The sequence below is a fragment of the Hippoglossus stenolepis genome, chromosome 4 (genome assembly GCF_022539355.2).
Source record: "Hippoglossus stenolepis isolate QCI-W04-F060 chromosome 4, HSTE1.2, whole genome shotgun sequence".
NCBI lineage: Eukaryota > Metazoa > Chordata > Actinopteri > Pleuronectiformes > Pleuronectidae > Hippoglossus > Hippoglossus stenolepis.
The window spans coordinates 24,551,514-24,567,352 of record NC_061486.1 but is presented as its reverse complement, the minus strand read 5'-3'; the positions used below and the strand labels follow the sequence as shown (position 1 = coordinate 24,567,352).

Genomic DNA, 15,839 nt, shown 5'->3' with positions numbered 1-15,839 from the left:
GAGCAGGTATGTGACAGGTGTATGCCTGTTTTTGTACAAAAGACCCCTGGAATTTAAATCACAATCTCTTAGGGGTGTAACGGTACATGTGTCCGAAACGGAAGAATTTCAGTTTAGTTTATCATTCAACTATAATGATGACGGACATAGATGAGTGGATTTTACAAAAGCAGACACTGAGCGACTGCTATGGGATATGTAGCTGGTAGCACATCGAACATGCCGACTTGTTTGAAACGGTATCACCGGAGTAATGTCCACTAACGTTGGGAATAACACTAGCGTTAGTGGGACAAGGAAAAAACGAGTTCCGTGCAAACCCAGCTCCCCACAACAATAAAGCTGCCGCTTGCGAATAATTCAGACCGTGTCAAAGCAATAACGAGGTAATAATAGGTGTTTTCATAGCAGCGGATATGCGACCGTTCTCTGATGTTGAGAACGCAGGGTTCAAACACACAGAAAGTAACCGAGCCCCGTTACAAAGTTCCCTCTCGTCCGCATTTCAGCCAGCGAGTCACACCAGCCCTTTATAAACCTCTGTCCCTAGTGTGAGAGTGTTCTCCACAGTGGAGACATTGTTAGTACCAGCAGGGCATCAAACCCTCTCTTCAAACTATGTGGTAGTTAATCATTTTTTTAAGAAAATACATATATTTAATAATGATAATCATACAATACAATAACGTTGCAGGTTAAGTACAGTTATTTTTTTTACATGCTGCACCTTAATGGATATTTATTTGACTATTTTAGTGTTTATTTTGCAATTTTACTTTGTAAAAACTAAGGTAAGAAAGACAAAGCCGTAGTTAACCAGGGTTGAAGAAAAAGAAGAAAAAAAATCAGTTTAATGTTTTCTGTTCCTTGTTTCTACTGTACCGAAAACATACCGAAAACTAACCGAACCCTAACCGAACCATGACCTCAAAACCGAGGTATGTACCGAACTGAGATTTTTGTGTACCGTTACACCCCTACTATCTCTGTGTATATTATCTCCTGTAGTGGCCATATTTGTTGTGTTGTCCATGTAGTAATTCTAGCTGTCAGTCCCTGAGAGTATCATCTCCCTCCAACTCAGTTTAGAAACTGGGCAAACCTTTTCTTGTGAGAAAAGTGAGTTTTTGTGTTTAGATGCAGTGGTAGGCAGGACCTGTTATAGAATAAAGGGCTTGAGTTGAGTAAATTTGTGCTCGTTGAAGAAAGCATCCTCTGTCAAGTAGAATAGATGTGTGAAGCTAGAGGCTTTTTATCTTTGTTCATGGAGTACTTTTAGAAAAGCGGACTCTTTTTTGATGGAAAAATTTAACTTCTTGATGAAAATCACTGCTATCCAAAAGTCATCTTGTCCAGTAATTTAGTTTTCTATGAATCATACCACCATGTAGTAGTTGTTTATGGGGCATTTTCCACATCTATCTGCTGTGTCCTAAGCACAGCACAGAGACTGTAAAAATGGTAAGTTGACTTAGCTTAAAATCACGACAGGTTGCTGTCCTGGTTCCCAAATGGTGGAATGAGCTCCCCTTTGACATCAGGACAGCAGAAAGTCTACACATCTTCCCCCGCAGACAAAGACACATCTCTTCCGACTACACCTTAGTTAAGAAGATGGTGGTCTAATAACCATCGTCAACTCTGGTGTATATACATATATATAAGTTAGTTGCACATATATATATTGCTCTTACATGTAGCACTTTGTAGTTTGGCTTTTTTGAAGCTAATTGTACTTACGTGATTCTTGCTGTTCAGGGTTTGTACCCTCATGGTTGAATGCACTTATTGAAAGTCGCTTTGGATAAAAGCTTCAGCTAAATGATATTTAATAATAAAGTAATAATACTAAAAACTGATGGTCATTCTGTCATGAGAACTGGATTTAAATTATTTAAAGGATACCTTTTACATGGATTCATTCAACCTATCAGTTGTGTGAATCTGATTTTCTGTTTCATACACATGAAATGTTCCACTGTTAGATACTTGCTACGATTCACTAAATACATTTTTGAAGTTTAAAGAGCTCATGTCATGTGTTTGTGTCTCATATGTGTGTGTCAATGTGTCTGTGTTACGTTGTGTCTTTGTGTGTGCGTGTGTCTGTGTGTCTGTGTCTGTGTCTGTGTGTGTGTGTGTGTGTCTGTGTCTGTGGTCCCCTCCTCAGATCCAGCTATAAGGACTGTAACACCCTTCATCTTCCCATGGAGCGCTTCTCACCCGTCAGACGGTTCTCTGATGGCGCCGCCACCATCCAGGCTTTCAAGGCTCATCTAGAGAACAGCAGCCTCATTAAGCAGCTAAAGCAGGTATATTACTCTATAGCTTTTTTCGCTCTCGAAAACGTTGCCTTGGGTCTCATATATGAAGAAATTTGAAGGAGTCTGGGTCAGGTGCATTCATAACAACAGGAAAAGGTCAAGGGGTGGCATCTGGGTAGAGCATGCAGGAGACAGGAAATTATGTATAAATTCCGCTGCAGAAATCAAGTATTTTTGTGTACAACAATTCAACACCAGCATATGCCCTTATCGCCAAAAGATCTTGGATCTAGTTGTCTTTCCAAATTAATATCTTCATTGGCGTCCTCCATGGGTATGGCACCTCTTTTTCATCTTGAGATATTTGTATTCTTTTTTTTATTTTTATTTTTTCAGTTTTGCATCAATTGCATGTTAGAAACTCCATCAACAAGCCCACTCGCTCATTGTAAATTTCCGCCAAGCTGCCAAGAAAAGTTCCGGAAAATATACAGAGCAACTACTGACTCTGAGGTTTGAATTCTGACATTCAGCCTCAGGAAACTGTCCAGAGTTCAGTGCATATGTGAAAGCAGGAATGTAGACAAGGAGCTAGGTTCAAGGATACAGTGAATAGCATTGATATGATATAAGATATCTCATTATAATAGTATTGTAACAAACAATATATTGACAATTCTTATACATTGCACAAACCTGTCGAAGTGTGATCCATTTTTTTCTTTAAAACCACAGGTAACTGTTTGATTTCCTAAAACTTCCCTCAGGAAAAAAAAAACAGTCTGAAAACTGGGAAGAAAAAATGATTTCACATTCATTGCAGTAAATGTAAATATCCTTTACACTTTATACTTATAATGGGGAATGCTTTTCTGATGGTCTTAAGGCAGATTTGGCAGAGCAGGGACCAAGCATTAAGATTCAAGATTCAAGATTCCTTTATTGGTCCCACACCAAGGACCATTGGCATTAATGTTTCTCTGTTTTTAAAGATTGTGTTTTGCCGATTCCCCTTTATTTGACCGTCATGAACATTGCAAAGATTGCCAGTAAAACACTGAAACAATTCCGACTTGCTGTGCACTCTTTTGATGCAGAGCGGAGAGAGTTTCTTAAGCTGAGGTCAATGGAATTCTTTCACCTGAGAAAACCTCAAGCTGCTTCTCGAGACATCACATCATTCGCAGTGACAGTGCACTGAGATTACCTCACCCAGTAGGAGGCGTAGGAAAGGAAGAGATAATCATCATGTTCGCAGTGGGTGCTTCATCTTAGGCATGAACTGACATGCCCGGATTATCTTAACTCAAGTGTTAAGAGGGTTAATAAGGATAGAGGAGAGGTTAACACACATGACCTACACCCAGCTCGGGACCCCTGAAAACCTTAAATGTTTACTGATATTTCTCCTATTATGAGTGTACATATTTTTCATCTGGGAAGATACTGTGTGTAAACAAGCGCAGGGATAATGACATGACCTCAGTGTGTATTATGTGTTTCTAGCAGGTCATACAAGTTGACAAGCCTGTTGTTTTCTGGAAGTCTGGACTTCACAGAGTGCTTAGAGGCAATAGGCTTTCGCATCTCAATCATATGCAGCAGAAAAGTGGTTCAGACTGGAATTCTGTAGAAGGACCTGCTTTTATAATTTGCAGCACAACTAGTTGAATTAGCTAAATGTGATTAGTATCATTAGCCTAATTGTTTGAGTGCACCTGTGTTGGTCATGCCATTCGAGCAGCTTTAGGCTAACAGTCAGGAGGTGACGCATGGTGTTAAACTTTGGTTCCTCTGAACACTAAACAGAGTGAACTAATTACACTAAGCAGACTGGTTAGTGCTGAGATCTGCTGCAGCAGGAATTGCTAGCAAGATGGGAAAAGCTTACTTCTGATAAATTTATGATTGACTGTTGATAAATAATTTTGTATTGTAGCAGGATAGAAATAATAAATACAGATACATAAATAACTTTACCCAAAGTTATTCATGTTAAAATCTCTGTGTCATCTTTGATTATGACCTAATGACCTTGTCCAGTCATGATTTCTGCAGTTCAGGAAACTTTCAAAGATCAGCCTGTTTTTATCCTAAAGAAACCTAGAGATTGTCATGCATGCCTTCATTTCCTCTCATTTGGATCACTGCAATTCTCTCTTCACCTGCCTGAGCCAACAGTGTCGACTTAACTACTCCAAAATGCAGCAGCCAGGCACCTCACCAAATCTGCTAAAGAGAGCATGTTACTTAGTTTTCAGCTTCTGTTGATGGGCTTCCAGTAACTTTTAAGGTTCATTTTAAGATTTTATTGCTGACTTTTAAGGCTCGTTCTGGACTTGCAGCTAAGTACATTTCAGATCTGTTGACACCATATGTGCTCGGTTGCAACCCCAGTTCCTCAGTGAAGGATGTGCTCGCCATTCCATTGTCCGGGCTGAGGACCAAAGGTGACCGAGCCTTTTCTGTCAGGGCTCCCGGCCTTTGGAACAATCCCTTCCTGAGGAGATCTGTCTGGCAAACTCCTTATCCTCTTTTCAAATCTCTCTTGAAGACACATTTTTATAGGTGTGCTTTCTCCTAGTTCTGATCTTACCGACTATTTTAATCAATTGATAATGTTTTATATTATCTTGTTTTTACTCACTTCTCATCTGTAACATTTTACTTGTCTGTGCTCTATTGCTGTGTGATTGTTGTTTGAAGGTTTTTTTGTTTAATATTGTTTGCACTCCCTGTCTGTGTTTCCTACAGGAGTGTGAGCAGCTCCAGAAAATATATGCTGCCCAGCACGATGATCGATTCCTGGAGCACACCCAGCAGCAGCATATCCTCTACCAGCAAGAGCAACAAATCCTCCACCAGCAAATCCAGGTATCTGAAGCTGATCAATATGTTTCCTGAAGATGCAACAAACCAAAACTACGCAGAAACTGCCATGATATTTCATGCAGGATGGAATGAGCTGTGTGACAGCAACTCATACAATATAAAGTATAAAGCTCAGATATAAGCTACAGTCCTGCACCTGGTTGGGTACCTATAAAAGATGTGTTATGGGTAAAAAGTACATTTATATAAATTCATGGGTACGAGTAAAAATTAAAGAAACGTGGGCAGACAGCGTGTGAGAACCTAAGAATATTTTTTTTCTGAAGAAATTAAAATGATCAAATCAGTTTATAGGAAACCCAGTCAGATGCAAGGATTTATTTTTGTCACTACTCACACCGACCTAGCTAGTACATTAAAACAGATCACATAAAGACTGAAATGGTCAGTGGTGAATACTTCATCAGTATTTTGCTGCTTTTAAAAAGTGCCACAACTTGAACAGGAGCACAAGGAGGCCATAAACAATTTGAATGTGTGCGGCTGTGTATGTAATATGTGTGTTTAATCACAGGTGGCAGGTCCGGATTTGACTTGGCGATAATAGCAGGTTACATGGACATTGGACATTTATCGTGGCCTCATTTATCTCATCAGCTTGTGTCCTTCCTTTGGGACATGCATGTTTATTATTTGCATATAAATAATTTGATGCAATAGCTGTACATGGTCATAATTACAGTAACACATCATGTTAACTTGAAGCTCTGAGCAATTGAATTTCTCTTTATCTGCAGGGTCTGTCTTTAGGCCATGGAGAGAGCCAGCCTAGTCACCTAACCCACCAGCTTCAGAGGTACACACACACACACACACACACACACACACACACACACACACACACACACACACACACACACACACACACACATTACTCATCAGCTATTGCACAATGAACTTGATACCGTGTTACATCACATCTTTGTCGTTTCTCTCTCTTCTCCTCTCCTACACTGTCCTGTCCTCCCTCAGGTTGCGTATCCAGCCCTCCAGCCCTCCGCCAACACATCCCAGCAACCACCTCTTCAGACAGACCAATCAGAGCCCTCCACCTTGCTCTGCAGGCATAATGCAAGGACATGGTTAGTAATACCATTCCTAGAGGGCATAGTGCAATACCTCTCATATTGTAACTGGTGTAGGTAAAGTGGTGCATTTTACTCTCCAGTCATCGGTGGATTACTATTAATTATATTTTTTAGAGTTAGTTTGACTTTATACACTCACTAGCTTTTGTTATCTGTATACAAATCCTGACTTTATTTTGGGGGAAAACTTCTACTTTTAAGTTTCTCCTCTCCTCCCTAGGAGGTCCATCACAGGTGCAGTACCAGCACTGCGCTCCAGCTATGTACCAGGGACAAAGTGGTAGCCCTCCTCCCACAGGTCTGGCCCGAGTTACATTACCAACCAATCAACAAGCACCATCCACTGTCCCATTGGCCCAGGGTGTACCTCAGCAACAGCAGGTGACTACAAAGAGCCGATCAACTAATGTGCTTGTCATTTGTTTCTCAGCTGATGAGAACATGTATTATTTAAACTTCCATGGAACTAAGGCTCATAACCCATTTTCCTGATCAACAATGAGTACTAACATTGATTGTTTGTATAGGTGACCATCCAAGTGCAGGAAGTGGAACTCGGAGGTGGGGTGCAGAGACAGTGCAGCTTTTTGTCCACGCCAGGGGGACACAGAGTCCTCGGGAAGCAGCTGAGTGCAGACAACGCCGAGATGCACAGGTGACCCCACCCATCCCTTCACCAAGTCCCCCGATGGCTGCCAAACCCTACCAGCAATACCTTTGGACTGTTTCTGTTTCGGTGTCTTCTTCCATCTTTTTGTTTTATTTTGTCTTAATACTCATCATGACCTCACTGCCCTGAACCCTGCATGCTATTTAATGTATTTTTACGTTTTTCATTGTATGTTTCTGTTTTATTTGTGTTAACTTTTTTTTTTTGAATTGTATTTTGAGACTTGATATCAATACTGTTACACCCAGAAATGTTGTGTATGAAGGGGCAGTCAATGAGGACATTGTTTGTTACTTGTATTTAAAATTACTAACATCCTACTTCGAGTTTGCCAGAGATGATATCCTCGACAAATTCTCCACTACATAGTAGCTGGGTGAGTGGTTGGATGTAGGTGTTTTAGGAGCAAAGTATATGTTGAGGTCCCAGCAGTTGGAGTAGGAGATCTGTCATCCTGTGACCCCTGATATCACTATCCCATTAACATTCCCCGGTAACCAGGACTGCCTTCACTGAGAGAACATTTAACAATCTTCAAATACACACCAATCATAATTGATCACTTGAAATATCTTTACACCTCTTAGTGAACATTTATACCTGGACCGAATCTGAAGTGAAGTGTCTCTGTGTGCAGTGATTTAATGGAGATTGTTGAAAGCAAGGTGTTGAAGTTGCACCCTAAAGAGGAGTAGGAGCATGTTGCTGTAAGACAGCAGGTCACTAATCATCCTGTGCATTCCCTCTTCCAATCCAGTCGCAGTCTTGGCCGCTTCACATCAGGCTATGAGCAGGCACAGTTCAATCCCCACATCTTCTCTGGTGTTGACCCAGCCTCCCGGGGCGCCTCTTTCAGCCCATACCTGCAGGGAGCCTCCCTTAAAGTCCCCGGCCTGGAGGGTTACCAGAGCGGGGCAGTGGGGGCTGGCAGCTATGGCCCCCCCTCTACACTACAGCAGGCCCTGCTCTCCCCAACTCCTTTGGACTACCGCCCGCCACAACAGCACGTCACTCCTACTCTGCAGGGCCTCCTCTCCCCCCGGCACTCTTTAACTGGCCACGCCGATCCCAGGTTGCCCCCCCAAGACCTAGCTGCCCTGCTGAAGAGGCAGAGCCCTCGCTGCCAAGCAACCCCCACACCACCCAGCGGTCCACCCCAAGAGTATGGAGAGATGCTGCTTCTCCACCAGCTGACTCAGGGCGAGAGTTTGGATCCCCCGGCTCCGCAAGGTGCCTCCGGAGGGCAGCACTACCTCCACCTCCTCCAGATTCGACCCCCAGATGTCCAGCCGCAGCAGCACCCAGCACAGGCACCTTGCCCCAGCTTACCTCACTCAGAGAGCATGGAGGAGGATGAGGTGCCGACTGGCTACCACCACACGCACGAGGGCCTGCTGGCCAAGGCAGGAGAAGGTCATGAGCTCCTGGGGCCTCCCAGAGGAGGCACCCCACCCTACAATTCCCCAACACACAGGCATGGCGGCTTCATCAGGAATGCTCCCGCAACAAGAGGTAAGACCTGTTGACATGTGTCTTATAAAACTTGTTGCATTTTCTGTCCTGACTAACAAAAATATATTTGTTTACCTTGTGTTGCTAGCATTCTTTGAAAAAGACTGAAAGATAAACATCAGAGCATTTCAATTTTCTTATTTTTGTACACTATAATGTACTTAATGTTTATTTTAGAATCTGAGCATGTGGAGTGCAGGCCCCCGGGGCAGGCCATGGAGGTGCCTGATCATAACGGAGTGGGATATTCAAGAGGTCCCCAGGGTGACGCCTATAGGTCCCGTGGACAGCTACAGCGCCACCACACCATCCAGACCTGTGATGATGCCTTTGTGAGTCTGCTAATGAGCTACTTAATCCAGATTGGCCACATTTCATTATGAGAAGCTGTAGTAAGGCTGGTGCATAAAAAATGTTTGATCAGACTGGGCTTTAATGTAGTGTAAGGGTGATAACTTGCAAAAACAGCACAAACCATTTCATATTTAGATGGCATGTTAATATTTGTTGTGTGTGTATTAGAGTGTTGGCCCATTTTCCTGACCAGTGCTGTGCTAGAGATACAGGAGGTATCCTGTTTAGGATGGTAGCTTGAAGGAAGAAACCAAATGTTTGTATGACTGGCACTCTAACAACTACGTAACAACTGTGACTTTCACTTTTTGGAGGCATTGATGCACTGTAAGCAAAACCAATCATCCAAGACAAAGTCCTTAGTTGAGTAGAAGCTGTTCATTAAGCATCGTCGTTTTTACCTCCTGCTCAGGACCAGGCAGAGCCAATGTCTGGAATGAGCCTGTTGGCTGGGAAGGCATTAAGCTCCGCTTGCATGTCAGACATCCTCAGCCAGACATCACTGACAGGAAGCCAGCAGCTGCGCCACCGGGAAGAGTCAGGTCAGTAGGAGATATGAGATAATCGTAAACTATTTGTGGATTTTCTCTTTGTGTGTGACTAAATTATAAATGTTTCTCTTGCAGTATGTGATGTTGAAGGGGAGCTCCATGCAGCAGCCTGCTACCCCTCCTCCTGCACCAGTGACATGCTCCTCAGCTACAAGCCCCCGGACCTGCAGTACAGCATGGAGCAGGCTGGGGTCTAGCACAGGTACACACACTAACAGATCAAAAGGTTTATCTTCACTTTATATACCAGAATTAGTTGGATAGCTACAAATGCATGTAACCCATCAAGACCTGAGGAGCTGAATGAAAACACATTCTAACATCTAAGCATTGTTTAAAAACAACCACCTAAAATCGGAGGGTTTTCTGAAGAGCTGAGAGAAATGCCAGCATGTACAAAAACTTACATTTCTCGTCCTCTGAGGCTTTTCATTGTAAACCATTGCCGTTTCAATAAACTTTGTCAACATTTAAAAAAGAAAACAAAAAACCAATCAGACTTGCAGAGATCCCTTCCTTCTTCCTCCTCCTCAAACATGTCACTAACTGACTGAGCTTTGGTCAGCAGGATCATCTTGTGGGTCTGAATCTTCTTCATTGTTATTTCCATTGTTGATTGAGTCAGTGAAACTATGCTGTGCTCTGCTTCAATATTGAAACGCTACTTGAAAAGCTTGTTTGCAGACTAAGAGCGTTGAAAAACAAACTTGATTTCTCATAAAGCACTTTGCCTTTAAAGCGAGTATTTCAGCGAATCACGTTGTATTTCATCAGTCAAATGTCTTGAAAACGATGACATCCCATCTCATACAGTTCTAAAAGGAGAAGCACATGAACAGCGTAGCCAGTCTTAAAGGTATATTCACGCATATGTTGCAGCAGGTCGAAATGGGAAATGGGGCTGCAACAACTAATTGATTTAATCGATTATATAAATAGTTGACAAATAATTTAGTAATCGATTACGTCACAGGGTCAAGGAAAGATGTGCAGGAGAATCTGTAAGGAGTTAGGAAAGGAGAACCACGTTGCGGAGAAAATCGGACTCCACTTACACTCTTCAGGCTTTAAAAATAACTTTATAACAAGATACGCACCAAATGCACGGTACTCTGTGCTTTAGGCTGTGCACTGACAGTTAATATAAAGTTTCCTGTTTAAAACAAAATGGCACTTTCTGAGAAAAGATGTTTTCATTTTATACAGAGGGAAAATTTTATCATTACCTACTCACAGGAAATTACAGCTAACAGATTTAAATGAAAATGAAACAAACCGGACTATATATATATATATATATATATATATATATATATAACATTATTCTGACTTGTCAAAAACTGTGTGTTGTGTTTTAACTACCCAAAACATTTCAGCATCTGTAGTTACACAGTAAGATTCAAACTACTTTTGTTATAGACGTGTGTGTGATTTCTCATTATGGATATCTACAATTTATTTGAAATATATTATTATATATTATATTATTATCTTAATTCTAGTTCAAGATATCTTTAATTCGCCTCAATTAGAGATGCCTTAAATTTTGTTTGAACTTTTAGTTTGAATAGTGTTATGGATATCATGAACTTGAATTATGAATGGTCAAAATTAAATTGTAGCTGTCTGAATGTGGAATTATCATCATAATTAAGTCGCCGATATCTGTAATACAAATAGAAACAGAATAGTACAAGAATATGAAGTCGCTTTTCGAATAAATTGCTGGAAAGGATCAAATTATGCTTTCTAATTGACAAAATAAGACAGATTAATCATTTATCAAAATATTCTTTAGTTGCAACCCTAATGGGAAACTGCAGACGCTTCCTGAAGTACACGCTTAACAGATACTGAGCAGACACACATCTTTTCTTTCAAAATGTCCAGTGTCGGTATTGACACCAGTTTTGTCTCAAAACACCAGTTTTGTGTGAAAATGTCTTTGTTGTGAAGATAAAACAAAACAAATGGGCGGATATCGCTGGAGGGTCATATTTCACATTAGATATTATGAAAGACTTGCAGCATAATTATTTTGTTAAACTAATTAATGTGTATTTTTTTCTTTCCTTGTGTCTCCCTGCAGGAAATCGTGTCTCCTGTGTACAGCGGTCCATATCAGCCATCCTGAGTTGTGTTGACTTGTGTTGAGCAGCATCACGCCAAACCACCTTCGTCTCCCTAAGCAGGGGGACACTCTGCGTCTATCTGTCTGTCTCCATCTGTCTTTGGGAGAGCAGTTTACGCGAGAGAGGGGGAGTGTGGATAGGTGTAGACATCAGATAGGGGGGGACGGGGGGGTCACAGGTAGGGCCCTGGGGTTCAAAGGTCAAAGTGCCAGCATTTTCTGCAGGGACATCCAGCGTCCACTGCTGCAGGATGTCTCCTCTTTTCACCTCCCGTCGTGTTTGTAGATCGGGGTTCCTATTCCTCCCTCTAACACTTAGTGATCATTGACTTTGCCCCCTCCCCCCCACCTCACTCCCTTACAAACCTGTACCCTGCCCCACCCCCCACACCCACCTGCTGCCCTGACCTTAACCTCTACTTCTCACCGTTCATCCTGCTATTAACTGTTGGCATACTTCGTTATGTGCCGCATCGGCCAACGCATCGGTGCAGTCACACTCACAGAACGCATGGAGTCCAACACACACAAACGCACACACAAACATACATACATACACACACACACACACACTCACTGCTGCCACAAACCCAAAGTATTCACATAAGGCGTGAGTGTTCATGTGTGACTCAGAAGAAGGCGTGAGCGGACATGAAGGTTGTCTATGAGAGTAAGTCTGCCACCCTCCCCCCTCCTGCTGGCCATGCGGCAGATCATGCCGACACGGGCCGAAATCTCGACTGCTGCGACCCCTCCCCCCTTTTTTGACCGAGTGGTGGGTGGTGTTTTGGATTTAGGCTCTGATCAAGCTCCAACTGGCAACAAAACCGCTCTCTCTCCAAAGACAGAGCTCAGTGACATCGCACAGGACAAACCAGCTCTCATAGTTTGTTTTTTTGTTTGTTTGTTCTCTTGTTCTGGTATTTTTCTTTTAATTTTCTTTTAATATTCATTTTTACGGCTAATGTCCATCTAGGCATTATGGTCAATATTGTTACTCTTGTTGTTATTACTGTTTTCTGTCAAAGAAGTTTTATTCTGATGAATATTATTGTTATTATTATTATTATTATTACAGTTCTGTGTTGCGAGAAAGACAACATTGTTCTTTGATTACTTAAGTAATTCTGCACTTTCGGTTCAAGCTATCTCTATCCTCTCTCTGTTTCCACCCCTCCTCACAGTTCCTTATTACCCGTCACGATGTTACCCTGCCTCTCAATTCCACCCCCACCCCTTTTCCAACCCTAACTTTCCCCACCTTGTGTTCACCTCTTTCGCCATCCTCCTTTTCCCCTACGTCAGTGACAGTGTATTGCATTGTGGGTAGATTTACCAGACCTTCGCTCCTTTCCTTGTACAGTGATGCCATGTATAGAATGCTATTGCAATTTCTGTATCAAACTTCTTTTTTTTTTTTTTGTTACTTTCTTTTTGTTTTTAGATGTTGTTGGGGAGGCTTTTTTATATTTGTATTGTTTTATCATTTGTACTTCAAAATGTTCTCTTTTTGTTTAGTTTTTTTGTTTTATGAATCTTTGAGATTTCTAGCCAAAAGAGGACGGAGAGAAGAGACACTGCTCTTTCTGTCCCGTTAAAAAAGATTGTCCTTATTTGTTCTAATATTATTATATTGAGACACTTGAATAAGAGGAGAGTAATTATTTTGTGTTGCTCTTGAAAGAATAATTTCAGTCGTTGTTGTCGTGACTGTCATTCTTGTTGATGTTTGGGCCTGTTTTCTGTTAACGTTGTAGTTGCGGCAGGCTATACAGGGTCAGGCTTTGGGCTTTGTCTGGGTTGGCTCGGGTGCTACAGAGACTTGACACTCTTAAAAAAAAAAAAAAAGAAGAAGAAGACAAATAAAGAGGGAATAATTTGTAAAATAGCTGACATATCATCCTGAACATCACAAGTGTGGAGATGGACAAACCCACTTCTCTTTCTCTCTCTTGCTGCCCTTCCTGTCCGCTGTGACCCTCACCATCTTTTACTACATCAGCCTCTGATTAGATGAAGCATCCCGGACATGGCCCCCTCCTCGCAAGCTAATCTTTTATTCTTGCAACCAAGGAGGAAACTACAACTGCTATTACTCAACTGCCCTCAACCCTCTTTTGGTTTTCTTTAACTTGTGTTAGCCCCCTCTCCCTCCCTCAAGCCTGGAAGGAACGATCCCAGGAGGTTACATTTCATGAACGGTTAATGGATCCTGTCTTTGGACAAACCTCCAAAGCCTAAAAGGGAAACATTTGTTGCAGAAGGCGACCACAGATGAATGAAGTTTTTGCGCCGCGGAGGAATACAAGGTTGTGGTGAGTGCAGGGCGAGGCGTGCCCACCTTAAACATGTCTACCAAGGTCTGTGCACCCTGAGCATAGTGGAGCTTGAACACAGCCACATGGAGGCTACAGCACCCTGGGGACCACAGACAAGGATTGAACGCCCCCCCCTTTTAATTTTCTTTATTGTTTAACATCTATTTATCCTCCCATATAGAGTACAATACCCCTGGATATAGAGTCTATATTGGGCCAGCAAGAGACTGGTGCAAAGAAATATTGTTCCACTTGTTTGTGTTTATACTGGCCAGATTTCACAATACCTGGCTGCATGGTTGACATCGTTTGCTATGTACATGAGAGAATTGTAGATGGTGTCATGCAGCGCCTGTTGCTTTCCATTCCCATTGCGTCACTTCCTGTTTACCAGCAGTTGCTCTTATTCAGACTGGACGGGGTGGGCTTTATCTCTAAAAACAAGAGCAGGAGTTAAGTGGGGAGTGGGATAGATTCATGGAATGAATTCGATCTGATGCGTTTTTTTTGGCTTCTCTCTCAAAATCAATGTCTCATTCGGGAGGAAAAACCAAACTTCTCATTCATCACACATTCCCCTCCCGCTCTCATTCATTCCTCTCTCAGATCTTACCTGCTGTTTTCTCTCATTCTTTACACCAAGCCCATAAAGTGAGATCTGGAAGAGAAAGAACTGAGTACTTTGATGTGTTGCAGAGGAAACGTCTGCACGTCTCTTGTCTCATGACAGGATAGAAACTCTAAAATTAAAGACGAGCGGCTCCACTATGTCTGATATTGTGACCAGTGGCACACAGGAAAGGAGCGCTGGAGGGAATGGAAAGCACTGCACATGATTCAGAGGTAATGGGGGGAGAGCTGCTTCACGCACACATCTCCTGCCCGATCAGACTGACCCGGCTCCTTCTTTTCTTTTCTGTCTGATTGTCTCCATCCCTGACTTTGTTTTTTATTTCTCTCCATCCCGGCCTCACTTTTTGGGCAGCAAGCTCTCTGCTCCTCTCATTAGGTTCATTTTCTTTTCAATTGGTTCATTTTTTGTTTGTTTTTATGTTCATTTCTGTTGAGTACAAAAATACTAAAGTGCAACAACAATGATTAAAAAGAATATCAACCAAACTGAGATGAATAAATAAATATATATAAATAAAGAAATAATTTAAAAAGGTCATGTCTTGTGTGTCTTTGTGTTACCAGACACAAACCTGTCTGAACGAATAACATAACAATCCTGTGCCGTGCATGTGCCCTGTAGGCATTAAAGCTAGGGTTGGTAATCCTAGAAAAGCGGGCTGCACTTTAAAAATGATACATCCCACCACTTCCTATCAGCCCCCTCATCAAAGCTACAGCCCCAAAACACATGAACGTGCACTGACTGACGACTGCTAGAAGCCGACGTTTCTGTGACTCGCTCGCTAACTTCTGGCTATCGTCTGCTTCAGTGGAGTATGTCTCTCTAGCTGAAATCTCCGGTCATGCACTTTGAGAGCATGGGGACGACACACAGGCAGGTCGGTCATTTGATCTGGATGAAATGATGTGTTTATTACAGTCCTGCGAGGGCAACAGATACCGATTCTCTTTTTGAAACGAGCACCGAGAAACGTTCCACTGACTTCAGCAGCTGAATGTGAAATCAGCCTCTAGTGTAAATCACTGCATATACTGTACATCTCAAACATCCATGTGATGCAATAAAAATGTAGAGAAGATCTTTAAATGAAAGTGTCTTGTAATTATATTCACTTGACAACACTGATGTTGATTTGCTAAAATGCTAAGAGTATGATCAACCTATGACAAACAATGTGAAAACAGATTCCTCAGATTTATTGATGTAAAGCTTTGTCATAATACGCTGTATATAAAGATGGAAGAAATGACTGATCCCCAAAAGTAAAACCAAAGTATCCCGATCGCCACCTGGTGGCTGGCTGCAGTATACATCATAAATCCTGCCTCATCTATTTTAGTGGATGGGACATGATCATACTAAAGTAAGTACACATCAAATACATTTTTCTCAGGGATGGTTTCATCATTTAATTAATTCTTA

At 42.0% G+C, this 15,839-nt stretch overlaps 1 protein-coding gene across 3 annotated transcripts in view; it reads left to right on the top strand.

The window, feature by feature from the left end:
* The window catches only part of sik3 (SIK family kinase 3), a 38,573-nt gene extending 23,625 nt beyond the window's left edge, over positions 1-14,948 (top strand). For all 3 annotated transcript variants that reach the window (XM_035153792.2, XM_035153794.2, XM_035153793.2), the window contains 11 exons: positions 2,171-2,312; positions 5,019-5,138; positions 5,894-5,952; positions 6,129-6,238; positions 6,465-6,625; positions 6,772-6,899; positions 7,672-8,426; positions 8,604-8,758; positions 9,193-9,322; positions 9,407-9,533; positions 11,421-14,948. In XM_035153792.2, coding sequence (XP_035009683.1) covers positions 2,171-2,312; positions 5,019-5,138; positions 5,894-5,952; positions 6,129-6,238; positions 6,465-6,625; positions 6,772-6,899; positions 7,672-8,426; positions 8,604-8,758; positions 9,193-9,322; positions 9,407-9,528 — 1,882 coding nt within the window. In that variant the 3' untranslated portion in view covers positions 9,529-9,533; positions 11,421-14,948. The remainder of the gene's footprint in view (positions 1-2,170; positions 2,313-5,018; positions 5,139-5,893; positions 5,953-6,128; positions 6,239-6,464; positions 6,626-6,771; positions 6,900-7,671; positions 8,427-8,603; positions 8,759-9,192; positions 9,323-9,406; positions 9,534-11,420) is intronic.
* The last annotated feature ends 891 nt before the right edge of the window (positions 14,949-15,839 follow it).